At 40.1% G+C, this 17,195-nt stretch overlaps 1 protein-coding gene across 2 annotated transcripts in view; it reads right to left on the bottom strand.

Annotated features, from left to right (window-relative positions):
* Positions 1-5,949: 5,949 nt before the first annotated feature.
* Positions 5,950-17,195, bottom strand: part of TTC39B (tetratricopeptide repeat domain 39B) — a 144,010-nt gene continuing 132,764 nt past the window's right edge. For both annotated transcript variants that reach the window (XM_074953430.1, XM_074953431.1), the window contains 2 exons: positions 10,608-10,724; positions 5,950-9,404 (listed from right to left, as the gene is read on the bottom strand). In XM_074953430.1, the coding sequence (XP_074809531.1) occupies positions 9,308-9,404; positions 10,608-10,724 (214 nt within the window). In that variant the 3' untranslated portion in view covers positions 5,950-9,307. The remainder of the gene's footprint in view (positions 9,405-10,607; positions 10,725-17,195) is intronic.

Below are 17,195 nucleotides of genomic sequence, written 5' to 3' on the forward strand. Positions count from 1 at the left end.
TATACTATTTATTAGTCTATTAAATAGTGACCTGTTTTACAAATTACTATCAATTGTAGATATTGCCCCATTAATCCGAGTACAAATGTAACTTCATTCAGCCTTCCTCTCTCCACATAACTCTGATTAAGAATCCAGTTTAAACACCTACTGTATGGAAGACTAGCAACAAAAGCCCCTTATGTTATGAGAATAATCCTATATTATTATCAATTCAACTATCATGCAAGCGATGTTTATATAGAGGCAAACCCCAAAACTACAGAATCCTTGTGAAACAGAAAAGTGAAAAGAGAACTTGCTTGAAAAATGGAAAACTTAATAGGCTGTCTGCAAAATACAAGGGAAAACACTTTCCCCTTTGGCTTTCACAGGAATCAGTACTTGAACTTTATTTACATGTCAATTTGTATTCTACGCATAGAGATCAAATGTAAATAATTTTTAAATTCCCCCTCCGACCAAACCAATGGAATAATGGATACTTCATGAAAAATAAAACCCCTGAGATCTATTTCTGAAGTGAAGGGTGGCAAGGGGAAAAGGAAGTTTTTAATATTATCACATACAAAAAGAATGCAAATTGAATTAGACCATAAAAAGTTTGGAAAAGGCCTTTAACAACAACTGCTCTGTCAAAAAAATAAATCTGGATATGGAATTTTTACATAATCTACTTTAAACCATGCATAGGCACCTCTGCACTAGGATGAACGTCATCCATAGAAAATGGCATATTTTTAATTGAAGCTGAGGTCTACACATACCAATGAATGATCACTGCACTGAAATTTTTATCCTGTTTTTACAAGAACATTCCCTTTAAAATTTTTTGAAACCTTTTTTGGCAGGGGGGAGACATGTACTGGCTCATCTTTTTAAAAATATGAATGTGTTAAAGGAAAACTGCAATTGTATGAATAATAATATAATTCTTTGCTCTTCTATAGCACCTTTAATTCCTAGCATCTCACAGTGCTTTAAAAACATCACTCAATTAAGCCTCAACAAGTAAACTCAACCCCGTTTTACAGACAGGGAGCCATCTGACTCCCATCCCATAGCATCTGAGCATCTTACAATCTTTAATGTATTTATTCTCACAACATCCCTGTGTAATAGGGAAATGCTATTACCCCTATTTTACAGATGAGGAGCTGAGGCACAGAGAGACTCAGTGATTTGGCCAAGGTCACACAGGAAGCCTGTGGCAAAGCTATTATAAATAAATAGCTTCCAAGAGAATGAGAGATCATTTTGATCTAGTCTGAACTTCTGTATGACACGGGCCACAGAACTTCCTCAAAATAATTCCTGCGGTATATCTTTTAGAAAAACATCCAATATTGATTTTAAAATTGCCAGTGATGGAGAATCCAACCAACCCTTGCTAAACTGTTCCAATGGTTAACTACCCTCACTGTTAAAAATTTATTCCTTATTTCCAGTCTGCACTTGTCTAGCTCCAACCTACAGCCATTGCATTATATTATACTCATCTCTGCTAGACTGAAGAGTTCATTATTAAATATTTGTTCCCTACATAGGTATTTATAGACTATTAAGCAAGTCACCCCTTATCCTTCCCTTTGTTACGCTAAATTGATTGAGCTCCTGGAGTCTTTCACTATAAGCTGTGTTTTCTAATTGTTTAACCATTCTTGTGGCTCTTCTCTGAACCCTCTCCAATTTACTTACATCCATCTTGAACCAGTATTCCAGCATTGGTGCACCAGTGCCAAATACAGAGGTAAAATAACCTCTCTATTCGTACTTAAGATTCCCATTTATGCATCCAAAGATAGCATTGCTCATTTGCCCACAGCATTGCATTGGGAGTTAATGTTTAGCTGATTATCCATCATAACTGCCACCTCTTTTTTCGGAGACATTGTTTCCCAGGATAGAGTTCCCCATCCTGTAAATATGGCCTACATTCTTTGTTCCTAGATGTATACATTTACATTTAGCTGTATTGTTTGTTTGTGCCCAGTTCATCAAGTGATCCAGATCCCTCGCTCTGAATCAGTGACCTGTCCTCTTCATTATTTACCATCTCCCAATTTTGTGTCATCTGCAACCTATATTAGTGATGTTTTTATGCTTTCTTCAAGATCATTGATAAATATTGTAAAAGTGAAGGGCCAAGAACTGATCCCTGTGGTACTCCACATCCACTCACTAATTCTCCATTTATGATTACATGTTGAGATCTATCAGTTGCCAGCTTTTAGTCCTTTTAATGTGTGGTATGTAGGGCTGTCAAGCAATTAAAAAATTAATTTCTATTAATTGCATGATTAAAAATTAATTGTGATTAATTGCACTGTTAAACAATAATAGAATATCATTATTTAAATATTTTTGGATGTTTTCTACATTTTCAAATATATTGATTTCAATTACAATACAGAATACAAAGTGCACAATGCGCACTGTAAAAAAGAAACAAGAAATAGTATTTTTCAGTTCATCTAATACAACTACTGCAGTGCAATCTCTTTATAATGAAAGTTGAATTTACAAATGTAGAATTATGTACAAAAATAACTGCACTCAAAAATAAAACATGTAAAACTTTAGAGCCTACACTCCACTCAGTCCTAATTCGTGGTCAGCCAATTGCTCAAACAAGTTTGTATACATTTCCAGGAGTTAATGCTGCCCGCTTCCTGTTTACAATGTCATCTGAAAGATAGAACAGGAGTTTGCATGGCAATGTTGTAGCTGCCGTCAAAAGTTATTTATGTGCCAGATGTGCTAAAGATTGATATGTTCCTTCATGCTTCAACCACCATTCCAGAGGACATGCGGCCATGCTGATGACGGGTTCTGCTTGATAACAATCCAAAGAAGTGCAGAGCGACGCATTTTCATTTTCATTATCTGATTCAGATGCCACCAGCAGATGGTTGATTTCTTTTGGAGTAGTTCGGGTTCTGTAGTTTCCACATCGGAGTGTTGCTCTTTTAAGACTTCTTAAAGTATGCTCCGCAACTCGTCCCTCTCAGATTTTGGAAGGCACTTCAGATTCTTAAAACTTTGGTTGAATGCTGTAGCTATCTTTAGAAATCTCACATTGGTACCTTCTTTGAGTTTTGTCAAATCTGCAGTGAAAGTGTTCTTAAAACGAACAACATGTGCTGGGTCATCATCCGAGAATGCGAGTAAAACAGAGCAGAAGACATACAATTCTCCGTCAAGGTGTTCAGTCACAAATTTAATTAATAGAATATTTTTAACGAGCATCATCAGCATGGAAGCACGTCCTCTGGAATGGTGGCCAAAGCATGAAGGGACATACAAATGTTTAGCATATCTGGCACATAAATACCTTGCAATGCCAGCTACAAAAGTGCCATGAAAATGCGTGTTCTCACTTTCAGGAGACACTGTAAATAAGAAGCAGCAGCATTATCTCCCATAAATGTAATCAAACTTGTTTGTCTTAGCGATTGGCTGAACAAGGAGGAGGACTGAATGGACTTGTAGGCTCTAAAGTTTTACATTGTTTTGTTTTTGAGTGCAGTTATGTCACAAAAAAATCTACATTTGTAAACTGCACTTTCACGATAAAGAAATGATTAGGTTTTTTTGAGTTAATTATGTGAGTTCACTGCGATTAATCGACAGCCCTAGTGCTATGTTACTTTTATATAGTTCTAGTTTTTTAATCAAAATGTTGTGCGGTACCAAGTTAAACACCTTCCAGAAGTCTAAATATATTACATCAACTCTAATATTTTTATCAACCAAACTTATCATCTAATCAAAAAGGATATCAAGTTGATTTTGCAGGATCTTTTTCCATAAGTGTATGTTGATTGACATTAATTATATTACCCTAGTTTAATTTTTTATTAACTGAGTCCTATATCAGCTGCTCCATTATCTTGCCAGGATCAGTGTAACACGAGCAGGCTTATAATTACCCAATCATCCTGTTGATCTTTTTTTTAGGTTTTGGCACAACATTAGCTTTCTTCCAGTCTTCTGGAACTTCCCCAGTGTTCTAAGAGTTACTGAAAAAGAATCTCCTCAGCCAGCTCTTTTAACACTCTTGGACCTGTTGATTTTAAGAAGTCTAACTTTAGTACCTACTGTTTAACATTCTCCTGATATACTAGTGTAATGGAAAGTGTGTTATAATCATCATAGGATATGACTACATCATTTGTTTTCCCCCCAAATACAGACCCAAATGAAGGTGTCCTGAGTCTCAGGTTAGTGCCCTAACCATTGGACCATCCTTCCTCCCTCTGAGGCACAGTATGCTGAGATGCTGTAATGACTGATGCTCTATCAATGAAAACAGATTAGAGAGATACATATGACATCAGTTGCATGTGTGGCAAAGCTAGAAAGTAAACCCAGATCTGATTCCTAATTTTTATGCCTTAAATCATTCTATGATTCTTCCTCTCTTCCTTTCAATGTAATATAAAAGATTACAAGGAGTAAATCATGTCAAAAATATCTTAAACATAAAAAGGAACATATAACAGTAGCTTCCATCTTGACACTCTGCTAAGTTAACTAACAAAAATTCTGAAAACTAATAGAACTTTACTTGTCTGAAAGTCTCCTGCCTTTCTCTTGCATCCAGATACTGAGTAACATTTCCTATGACTCAGGGACTACCTGCTGGGAAGTATCGTTAAAATCATAGCTGTCACTGAAACACCAGCATTTTGCATAGTTATGGAGATAATGAACCACACTATGTATAATTTAAAACTTTTGAACATTTATTTTTCTAAAAATATATATTGTCGAAGCCAAATTCTGATTCCATATGTGTGAAAAAGGCAGAATTTGGCTTATTGTTTTATAAGGCAAGGACCTAAAGGAGTCCGGTGCCTAATTCTTATTGAATTTAAGCTCCTTTGAAGAGCCTAGCCTAAATTATTTAGCTATCTAAACTATTATCATTAATCAGTAAAGTTTTCCCTTAATTGCACATTTCATAGGAATTCTTTGAAATCTAAACCTACAGCAACTGACAGATTAACTCTTTTTAAAGAAGCACTTTGGTTTTTTTACATTCAATATCTCCTCTCCTAAACATGTTTTTTCTCTAGAACATGCACCATAGTAGGTAGTGTCGGTAAGTAGGAGTTGTGAGCCTGAATTGATGTTTTAACTTTTCAGTGTTGTCTCTGTGCACCAATTTTCTATACTGCCTATGCCCAGCTGTTAGTTTCTAATGCACAACTAATGTCCTGGGCCAAATTCTGCTCTCTGTTACATCAATATGAATCTTGAATAACTCCACAAAAGTCAGAATATGGCCTACTATGTCAGCGTGAATTAGTTTATTTCTATATATTTTCAATACCAAAGATATTTCACTGTCTTTCACCATTCTTGTTCAAACATCTTGAACATGTGCAAACCCCAATATTTTCAAAAGCAAATAAAGAGCACCACCAGTGCAAATACAAACAATCTTTGTTGAACTATGAAGTATAAGAGTTTACAGTAACAAATTACATTAACAGTCAAGACCAGTAGAAAAATAGATGCACTGCGTAAGTTGGATTTCTGTTACATACATAGGAAATTATTATTTTTATCTTTATGCTTGAGTTGGCAGAATGTTCTGAAAACATACAACAAAATTAATTTTTATATATTCTTCTGGCCATGAGGTATAAATACAGTTGCTGCCCACATACATTACAGCAACATATATAAACATAATTCCTTAATAAGCTTTTTGCTAAAATGTATTTTCTCTTCTTACAGTTTCCATTTAAAAAGTGGTAATCCAGTGCTTAAAAATTATAATACAATATATATAAACCACCCTTCACCGACAGAATGAACACTCAAACCGAAAGCGTAAACACAGTATTTTTACTAATAATTTTAATGCGAAAAATTCCCTACTGAAGTGAAACTTTACCTTATTATTTTGCTCATGCTGACGAACTCTCTCTTCTTTAAAAAAAAAAAAATCACACATCTGCTATCCCTTTAAGGATGAAGATTACTTTATTCATAATGCTACCATTAATGCTGAGCCCTGCTGTCTAAACGTAGGGTCTAATTGTGTTCTAGGATGTGAGTATCTCTCTCCTACTGTGAATGGAAGCTGTGTCTTTGGAATACATCTCAACTTTGCTCAGAGACATTAAAGTCCCAAATTATTATTCAAGAATACTATTGGCATAAGTATTTGAGGGGAAGATCTTGAAAATAATGAGACTAAAACAATATTATAATTAAGGCCCCACACAGACTTTTCATCATGATTCTCTTATCAATGAACCTCATAGCCTAATTTGGGGAAAATGTACTAAACAACAATGGAATCACAATGGCCTGCATAGTGCCAACTCAACTGGAAGCATTTACATTTTCTACTATCAATGGGTAAAAATGAACTGTCTAGAATGAAGCTAGGAAGACCTGCTCCTTCAAGATTCTAAAACAACAAGCTAAGAATTTAGCAAGCGACAATATGTAAATGGTCGTTGTATTAGAGACTATGGGCATCAAAAAGTACAAAATTGTCTTTATATGCCTATTCTGTGTGTGCATGCAATATGGCTGCCTCCAACAAGAGGCTATTAAAAAAAGAAGCTATTTTAATCAAAAACATCACAATCACAATTACAGCGGGGGAAAAAAACTTTTGGTCATGTTGACTTTGGAAGGCTTCACTGAAGAAACTGGGGAAGCTTTCTTGTATTCCTGCAACTGATATTATTACTAATGGGACGTGTGTGCCTAATGTTCTGGAACAGGATATTATCATATTATACACTAAACAGTTCAAGAAATGTCCTCCTTCCTGATGTAGCACACTTTTTGATAATTGCAACTTCTGACCTGGGCAACAGCACCAAGGATTACACTATGTTCAATGTAAATTCTCCATAAACTGTACCTATTGAAAACTTCCCGCTCTCCATCCTGAGATGCCGTACTCACTTTGCGCAGTTCTCTTTAGTTAGCTATCTAATTGGTTTGCCATAAAGAACATGCCCATGCTTTCCCAGCATTGTTCTCACTTTCAAACAAAAGTTAAGAGATCATGCTTGTCTGAGACGGTTCTGTAGTGCAAATTAAATTGCAGATAATAATGTATAAGCAGCTTGCAGATCTTTTAAAATGGATTGTCTTATTCTAATTTCCCATCACTTTTGGAGCTGATTGTGAAAAATCACAAGTGTAAATGAGGTATGGTAAATGAGAGTAGGGGAATAGAGGTTCAGTTAACAGCCATTATGCATACTCTCAATCTGAGTTGTTAATAAGTAGCAGAATTTAGCCCTGGTGTAATTTAGCTGAAATCAACAGAGTTACACAGCAATGACCATGGTACAGTATGTTTCAAGGTAACAGAATGCATTCTGGTAGTAACTACCATTATCATTTTTGGGGTATGATCTGAAAACACCTACATGCATAGTTTTACTAAATTCATACATGTGAGTAAAGTTACTCATGTTTACAGGTTCAGGCTCTAAGGGCCTGAACCGAAGCCCACTGAAGTCAATGGAAGTCTTTCCATTCACTGATTTCAAAAGGCTTTGGATCAGGCCAAGCTCTTAGAGCCACACTATTTGCTCAGATAGAGGATTCTTTACTGTTGCTGCAGCTCTGAAAATTCCTTTGTAAAGAATACATACATTTATGTTTAACTAAAACTTTACTAACACCCTTAGTTCTTTTAAGAAGGTCTACGAGGAGAAAACTACATCTTAAAAAAATCTTCTATTAAGTCTAACTATAAAATTTATATTAATTACTTACTTTTAATTAAACTTCTAAATGAATCTTTCATTGCCATTAAAAACCACTAACTGAAGAGGTGTAAATTTGAAAAAAGTTTTTTCACCTTGGTTATTTTCTTTCTTCTCCCTAACATTAAGTCACATACAGTGACTTTATTTGTATATTCATATACTTTGACTGAAACCCAACAAGAGTGGGAAGGACTCCCTGCAATCACTTATTTAGACTGAAACACAGTATTGCATGGCAACCATAACTGTGGCTAATTTTGTCTTGAAGGAGATTTGTAAAAATATTTCACTGAAGACAAAATTAGTGTTCTTGAGGTGAATTTAAGTCCTTCATAGTTATTTGACTAAAAATTATTGTTTCTTTGATACATGAATTTCCACTTCAGATGTTTGCCCAATATGTGACTGAGGCTACTAGTAAGCCAACAAATTTGTTCCAAGGGCACAAAGGTCCTAATAAGTGCATTGCAGAAAATCAAGTTCCCACGGAATGCTGAAACTTTGACATAAAATCATCAAACAGCTTCACTGCAGAAACAACATTAGTTTTCACATTAAAAAAATAAAGTGTTTGAATTAGACTTTATTGCACCAGCAACTGGCTTTTAAAATATACCCCATTCAAGTTAAACATTAAATTATTTTATCAAACAAAATATAAGATCTTTCTTTAACGTATCACACAGAGATAAGATATATGCACCTTAAGTAAGGCTAAGTTTTTGTCATGGATATTTTTAGTAAAAGTCAAGGACAGGTCACGGGCAATAAACAAAAATTAATGGAAGCCCGTGACCTGTCCCTGACTTTCACTAAAAATATCCCTGACAAAAGCGGTAGGTGGGTTCAGTACCCACCCCTGCTGGGGCTCCTGGGTCCCCCACTGCTGCAGTAAGTGGGAGCTCTGGGATCCCCCGCCACTGTGGGGAGTGGGAGCTGCGGGGTCCCCTCACCCCTGGGGCAGCTGGGTGCTCATGGGGTCCCCTGCCACCCATCATGGCTGGGAGATGCAGGGTCCCCCAGCTGCTCGCCATGGCTGGGCAGCTTCAGAGGGTCTCCTGCCGCCTGCCACAGCTGGGTAGCTGCAGGGTCGGCGGGCCGCCAACCGCAGCTGGGCAGCTGCTGGGAGTCCCCCACTACCTGCCACAGCTGGGCAGCTGCATGGTCGGCTGGCTGAGGAGTCCCCGCTGCCTGCTGTGCCTGGGCAGCTGCTGGGAGTCTCCGCTGCCCGCGGCTGGGCAACCGCAGAGTGCCCATATCAGTTCGGGAGCTGGGGGGGGGGGCTGGGAGCTCCAACCCGGGGCAGAAAATATCAGAGATAAATGGAAGTCATGGATTCCGTGACTTCCATAACCTCCGTGATATAATCGTAGCTTTAACCATAAGAAAAAACAGCCTAAAAGGACGACAAACATCAAATCACAGATGATAGAAAATATAATAATTAGTTGTTTCTTTTTCATTCTGTCATTTACATAATTTTTTAAAAACATTCATCCAAGATCATGTAGACACTTGAATTCATGGAAAAAGATCACCCTTCAGCTAAGTCAAGGCGTTGAAGCTGGAGTCACTTTCAGGCTGTCAAGTGCTGCATGAATCCTGAAGTGTAACCTGGACTCCATGGAGTATTCTTTGTAGTTGTTTCTGCAAACACCAAAATTACTTCATCAGCCAAAAAAAAAAAAAAAGGAACAATAACCCCTCACCATAAAACCCCATCCATCATTTAATCTCTCAGTCCTCTGCTCTCTTCCCTTCACTTTATATTGTCCTTTACAACAGCTCTTAGGCCTTTAGAAAAGATGAGTCATGCCCAACATGAAGATGTGAACAAAAAAAACGTATGGAAAAATAGCATATTAGTACACCACTGTCAGCTGAAAAAAAAGTGTGGCCAGCCTCAAAACACAGCACTCAAAGGGTCAGTGTAATTGTACAGAAACCAATCCAAAGTACCCAGCAGGGTACAGGAAATGGCATTATGGGGATCCAAAACCTTTTTAGCTAATGGTGAAATTGATCTTTAGGTCTGAAAGGTTTTTAGGAGGCTGCCATTGACATATACAGTACTTCCAATATCATTTAGACACTGTTAACTTTTTTATAAAAATGTTAAGGGGCAAGTGCTGCCCTCAGCCTACAGGCTGAGTGAATGGGCTGTGCTCTGAGAAGATCTGCTCTCTACCTCCCTGCTCTGGGGGATTCCTGGGGAGTGGGGAGGTAGCGGGGAGAAGAGGAAATGGGCAGTGGATAGATAGATACACGTAGCCACAGATCCCGTAGCTGCTCCACCCCATCCTCACTCAGCCCATGAACTCTTCCACTGCACCATATAGGGAGGCCCATTAAGCTGTGCTCTGTGTCACACAGGAGGTATGGATTACACACACTGGCTCTCCAACTCTCCCCGCACTCCATGCAGCAAAGTCACACCTTTTTTTTTGCTTTCTCTAGGGCCCTCAGCACCCATAAAAGTTTGAGTGGGAAGGAGACAGAATTTGCCCTTAATACTGTACCCCATCCAGTGTGGTTCAATTCAGCATACCATGTGTGAAACATATGGCAGAGTAGAAGTACTATATCAAAGAACTGGTACACTTTAAAAATTCAACTCTATTGAAAAAAATTTTCTAAGTCTTGAATATAGAGTTATAATAAATAATTTATCATTTTGCCAAGTTGCTAGTGCAGTTGTGTAGAAACTGTAATGTCGCTTCAGCTGAATTTTGTAAAATTATTTAAAAAGACACAGAGAGAGGAAGAATGAGAGATTCCTTTATTGCTTGGAGTGCCTCAGTTACTCTGAGTCTTAACAAGTGCACAGAGACAAACATGAACTCTACTTACTTTGCAGTTTCTATATATCTTATTGCTTTCTCTCTCTGGTCCTGCTGTTTGTATAGAAGTCCCAACTCATACAGAGTGAATGGCACCAAATAGTTATCATATTTTATCTGCTTCTCACTAAGAAAACAGAGAGATATGAAATTGGTTAAATATAACAAACATATGTTGTCCTGAAGTTATATGATTATTAATTTAAATGCAGAGTATACGCCTACCTAAATTCATATTCGACCACTTGCCTGATTTCCAAAAGTGCCGAGCATTGAATAGCTTCCATTGACTTCAGTAGGAGTTTCAGTATTTTTTAATATCAGGCAAGCACCTAATAATGGTTTTAGAAATCTAACTTTAGGCTTTAGTTTTGAAAACCAAGGCCCTAGTGGCTAAAAATTTTTCTGTGGCTTAGTCAAGACAGTACAGATAGTAGATTCCTCCTCACTCAATCTGATAGGCAAGAAGACAACCAATAGTCATATAGGACTATAATCACCCATCAATGAATTGATCCTTCCAACTGGATCAATCCAAAGATCACCAGGGTTCACCAGCAAATTACATCAATTAAAATACACAGGCAGAAAACTAGAACATTAGTGGCACAAAATCCTCTTCACATCTGTGACGGGGTGTACTGGCCCCACACTGGAGCGGAAGGGGATAAAGCAGCTCAGTGTAAAAGGGAACGCCTAGCTCAGTCTGGGCTGGCTGCCGAGGAGGAAGGATGCACCTTGCTGGCTCCAGCCAAGGATCAGCCAGGATCCCAGACAGCGGGAGCAGGAGACGCCGAGGCCCAGGTACTTGCGGATGCCCCAGGGAGATTGCAGTCGCCATCTGAGGAATCCAGAGACTCCGAAGACACCCTGACTTCAACTGCAGGAGTCATGGTAGGAGGTAGCCCTGGGAGGGACTAGCCAGTGTCCCGGCAGCAGTTGGCGTGTTTCGGGTGAATTCTCTGCCGACTTAGTGGTGAACCCATTTGCCACTACCAGGGCCCTGGGCTGGGACCCAGTGGAGCAAGGAGGGCCAAGGTCCCCCTACCTGGACACCTCCTTTGGAAGGCAGCCCACGGAACCACCTCCCACTGACTCTGGCCATTAGGCCGTGCTTCCCTGCAGTGCAGTGGAATCCTATTGACTCTGGCCGGTGGGCCGTGCTTCCCCGCAGCCAAGGGGAGCCCTATTGACTCTGGCCATTAGGTCGCACTTCCCTGCAGTCCAGGGCAGTCCTATTGACTCTGGTCATTAGGCCATACTTCCCTGCAGTCCATGGGAATCATATTAGCTTTAACGGTGGACCTGCCCCACCCTTGCTCTGGTGTACTGGCCCTGCAACAACATCTATCTTTCAATAACAAAAGAATTTTTATTTGACTACTCTACTGCAATACAAGAAGCAGCGAGAACCCTCTACTCCACTGCCACCAACAAAGCTGGCTGACAAAATCATGGCTGGCAGAGCTATTTGGTGTAGTGAACTGGCTAAATTAACCTAGACTGCATACTGCATACTCTGGACCCAAGGACTGAACCCAAGGACTGAACCCTGGGACAATTCTCACCTTATGTTGCAACTCCCATCTTCTCATGTACTGTAATATTTATACTGCTTTCTATATTTTTCACTCCATGCATCTCATGAAGTGGGTTTTAGCCCACGAAAGCTTATGCCCAAATACATTTGTCAGTCTCTAAGGTGCCACAAGGACTCCTCGTTGTTTTCACTGACAGAAGAAACCTGGAAATGGACCAGATGGCACTGATCACTCCTCCAATCCTGACAAAACTCAGACCTGGAACAGACAATGAAATACTACAAGCCTCAGGAATATTCCAGATACTGCTGGTGAAACACAAAAGTGCCCCTCTGTCACAGTCTGGCTGGCCCTTTAAGGGAAGAAGGGATCAACTTTGTGCATATAATGGAGACTTAATTAGAATGACCTACCCCAACTGCAGGGGATTGGAACGATGATTAAATAAGCCAAACTGTGAACTCAGTCTGGGGAGAAGCCCCAGGAGAGAGGGGCAATTGGAGTTTACCTTCTCTGGGAAGTGTTTGGTAAAGGCAGGATGGAGAAAACCACAAGGAGCAGACCAGGCTCCTGTGGAGGGCCTTAGGATATGACCAGTAAGAAGCCAGGGAGATCCCTGAAGGAAGCTGCTGGAGTCCCCAGGGAAGGTAGGCAGTGGAGAAACCTTCTGGGAAGAAGCAGCCTACAAGAACACTGCAGGGCCCAGGAGTAAGAGCAGAGAACTTCAGGGTAGCACAAGAAGGGTAGAAGAATTATTGGTTTGGATGTTTATTTCCATTTACAGTTAGATTTTTGTTAGCTCAAAAGGTGACTGACATTAAGAGGTGGCCTGGCCACGGAAGATGCAGACAGAAACAAGACAGCACAGGGCCAAAGAAGTGGTCAATAGGGGGCATTAGAGCTGAAGCCTCCTGCAATGCCCCACACTGACACCAGGGAGTATACCTGTGTGAGTACAACTGCTTATACCCTGCTGGTTGGTGAAAGCCAGCAAAGGACAACTGTGCCCACTACTAATGGAAATCATCAACATTTCCTTACTAAAAAAAGGTTTTGTATTCATCAAAAATACATTTATTGAAACAATAGAAGAAACCTGAGAATTAATCCCTCAAACCCTTTTAAAGTATCTCTCGGAGGAGAGGTTAATGGTCTCCTGGCAAGGTTATGCAACCACTCGATAATGTATTGATCCATTTCTGGGAGGAAAAAATTGGGGTACCTCTTCCTCAGAGTCCAAACCTGCCTCAAGAAAATCCTCTTTCCCCATGGGAGAGCGTCTCTCCCTTGATGGGGTGTGGTTTTGCTTTTCACAGCCCCGGAGTCCATCTCAGCTATTCTCTAATTTTGCTGTTGCTTTGGTGAGAGCCTCTGCCTATATGGATGACCTTCACTTTCCCTTTAGGCAAGTTAAACAGCTGTTTGACTGTCAACACTTCAGAAATGGTTTCAACTGCTGCCTTGCTCTGCTAAGGTTGTGGAAATTTCCTCTCCGTGAGAGCAGTAAGAGACCACAAGGACCACACTGGAAAGGTCTACTTCAAGAGATACAACTGATGTGTATGGGTGTGTCCCTTTCATTTTTTCCCTTTCTTTTTCTTCTGACTTCTCTGGATGAGAGACAAACAACATCCTGACATCGCCATGGAGGTTGCTGTGAGCTAGGCAGCAATCAAATGGAAGAAGCAAAGGAGGGAGCCCTAAAGAATGGGAAAATCCTGGACAGAGACTGGTTATCCGCAAGTGAAGAGAAACCCAGTGTCCTTGCTGTTGTAAACTTAACCACAGAATCAGATGCATTATTGCCTGGGTAATTCAAATGTTTAAGAAAATTAATTTCTTTTTCATAATGGGCGAAGATGATCCGTAAAGACACATCAGTTAATCATCGTAACACTCCTTTAAGGTATCCAACATATCTAAAGGGCACCAGATAAGTGCAAATTATTATGATTAGCTCACTAAGTCATAGAAAATTATAAAATGGCTTTAGAACTGTCCTTCTAGATTAATATATTTTAAAAATAGCTGCTAATTGCTCTTTGTACTTTATATATTACCAATATGTTCACACTAAAATCACCACTACCACACAAATTCTAAATTCATTTTCCACAGCTTTGATTTATTTTGTACATCTTTACAAAGCAAGCAACATAACTGAAAAAAGGAAATCAAATGTACATTCCTCTCCCCCCTTTAACTAACCACATTTTATTTTATGGAGACTGTTAGGAGATGCTGCAGATCAGTGGTTCTCAACCTTTCCAGACTACTGTACCCCTTTCAGGAGTCTGATTTGTCTTGCATACCCCCAACTTATACCTCACTTAAAAATTACTTGCTTACAAAATCAGACATAAAAATACAAAAGTGTCACAGCCACACTATTGCTGAAAAATTGCTTATTTTCTACCATATGTGATGAAGCGGGACTGTTCTTAATGTTTCCTCTGAATAGTGTGGGGGTGCCTCAGTTTCCCCTATGCAGTTCTTAAGTATCTAGGTGGTGGGATAAGGGTGTACGATCGTTGAAGAGCCCTAGAGGGCAGGTATGCGCAGGGGTCTGGACACAGAGAATGGCCAACACCCTGTTTCCTGGCAACTGATGGCCTGGGTCCTTCCCCCTGCAAGGTGAGAGCTAAAGGATTGGAGAACAAAGGAATCAGGTGACCTCCTGGCCCGGAAAGGGACAAAGCCCAGAGGAGGAGGGGCTGAGAGGGAGGCAGTTTGGGGCTGGATGGGGACATGGAGTGAAGTGCAGACGTGGTTGTCTGGCTCACTGCCCCCCAAAATGGACCCAGCTGTTCTCTGTACCTACAAGCTCTGTGTTAGACCATGTTCCTGTCATCTAATAAACCTCTGTTTTACTGGCTGGCTGAGAGTCACGTCTGACTGCGGAGTTGGGGTGCAGGACCCTCTGTCTTCCCCAGGACCCCACCTGGGCGGACTCGCTGTGGGAAGCGCACAGAGGGGCAGAGAGGATGCTGAATGCTCTGAGGTTAGACCCAGGAAGCTGGAAGCTGTGTCCCCTGCAGACAGTCTGCTCACAGAAAGGAGACTTCCCCAGAGTCCTGACTGGCTTCGTAGGGAGCAGTTCCAGTGCCTCGCCCGGGGACAAAAATTACTTGCTTACAAAATCAGACATAAAAATACGAAAGTGTCACAGCCACACTATTGCTGAAAAATTGCATATATTCTTATTTTTTACCATATAATTATAAAATAAATCAACTGGAATATAAATAGTGTATTTGCATTTCAGTGTATAGTATATAGAGCAGTATAAACAAGTCATTGTATGAAATTTTAGTTTGTACTACCTTTGCTTGTGCTTTTTATGAAGTTTGTTGTAAAACTAGGCAAATATCTAAATGAGTTGATGTACCCCCAGGAAGACCTCTGTGTACCCGCCCCCCCACGGGGTACACATATCCCTGGCTGAGAACCACTGCTGATGATTAGAGAGGTCTGAACTTTATAATTAATGTAATGCACATGGGGTTAGGTTCCTACCCAACTTACCAGTTTCCTGGAACTGACCTTCATTGTGTTACATCAGTGGCTTAAACTCAAAGCAAAAAATGATGTGGGAGAACTGTATTTCCAAACAGTTGAATATCACACTTTGTACCTAGCTTTTTCTTAGATGACTGCTATCACCGTATCAAGAGAAGTGCACCTAGAGTGGAACACGGAGAGGGACTACAGAAGTGTCCAGACAGCTGTCACCTGTCTCTGGGCAGGGATCCTTGTCCCATTTCTTCTAACTGGGGATTTTAAGGCTGCATAGCACCCTGCTGTACACTGTGGTACCTCCAACAAACCAGTCTGCCTAAAGTCCAGTGCCTGTGCTTTGATTTCTCTCCAAGGTGTATTGCCAGCAGTTACCAGTTACCACACAGATCTTTCTAAGTTAACACACCCATCACTCTTATAGGGCCTTATTAGGCCAAAAGTCTTTCCAACTCTTCTGCAAGAGTTGGAGGCCCCCCTTGAACAGAAGGTCCTGTTTGTTTGCTGGATTAGAAAGAAGGGCCAGAGTCAGTTCAAGATCACCTTTTTATAGCAAAAGCCCTTTCTTTGTCTCCTAGTCTCTATAAAACCCAGCTTGAACCAGTATATGCAAACCGTTCCACCAACATCGAACTTTTCCTGCAGAACATTATTTTGTTTCAATGAAACCCCATTTTCCAAAGGGAAACTGTTTAAAATTTTTCAACCAGTCCTAGTCCTAAATCCTGACAGTATGCCACAAACACTGCACCCAAGAGAGAATTTTAAAGACTACATTCCTTGAAATTGGTTACAGCCTAGAGACAATTACGGTACACCTTACATACTCTCTGTCTGTACTCTAAGATATGGTAGCAGAAGGCCGTATTCTGAGATATGGTAGTAGAAGGCCAGATGTGACAGAGAAAGGTGGCAGAGATATTAGAAGCAAACTTATTCATTCTTCCTTTCTTAAATGTGATTATTTTTCAATTATCATTTGATCTTTGGTCTTTATTAATTAGAACTGAACAACAAAGATATTTTCTATTTCTGAAAGTATATGTGGGTTTTCAAAACTACTCCTCTACAGCATGATAAATCTCTTTGGGTGAAATCTCTCTACCCCACACACCCACCTTGAGGAATTCTATTTCATGAAGGAAATGCCATGAGTTTTCTGAAGAGACAGAACTGACTCATCTCCCCAAGTAGTAAGTAGGCCATGGAGTTACATATGTAGCCACTCCATAGCTTCAGCCAGCACTCCTCCATGTCCTTTTGGGGAGCATTTGGACACTAGATCTGCATAAGAGGAACCTTTGTAGGCACTCACTGGCTTGTCTTCAACTGCCCTCTCTATACTGACCTATTCAGGACCTACACAGAGACCACATCTATCCCACACAATGGGTGAAGTGGATCGCAGTAGAGTTTAAGTGGGGTAAAAGCCCTTGTGTGGGCCCTGTACATGTGGGTGAATTTCATCATGAGGCCTTTTAGATGAGGTAATAAAGTAATTAATGTAGTTTAAAAGATGATCTGATATCCTGTTGTTGGAT

Source organism: Natator depressus, chromosome 5 (assembly GCF_965152275.1).
Source record: "Natator depressus isolate rNatDep1 chromosome 5, rNatDep2.hap1, whole genome shotgun sequence".
Taxonomy (NCBI): Eukaryota; Metazoa; Chordata; order Testudines; family Cheloniidae; genus Natator; species Natator depressus.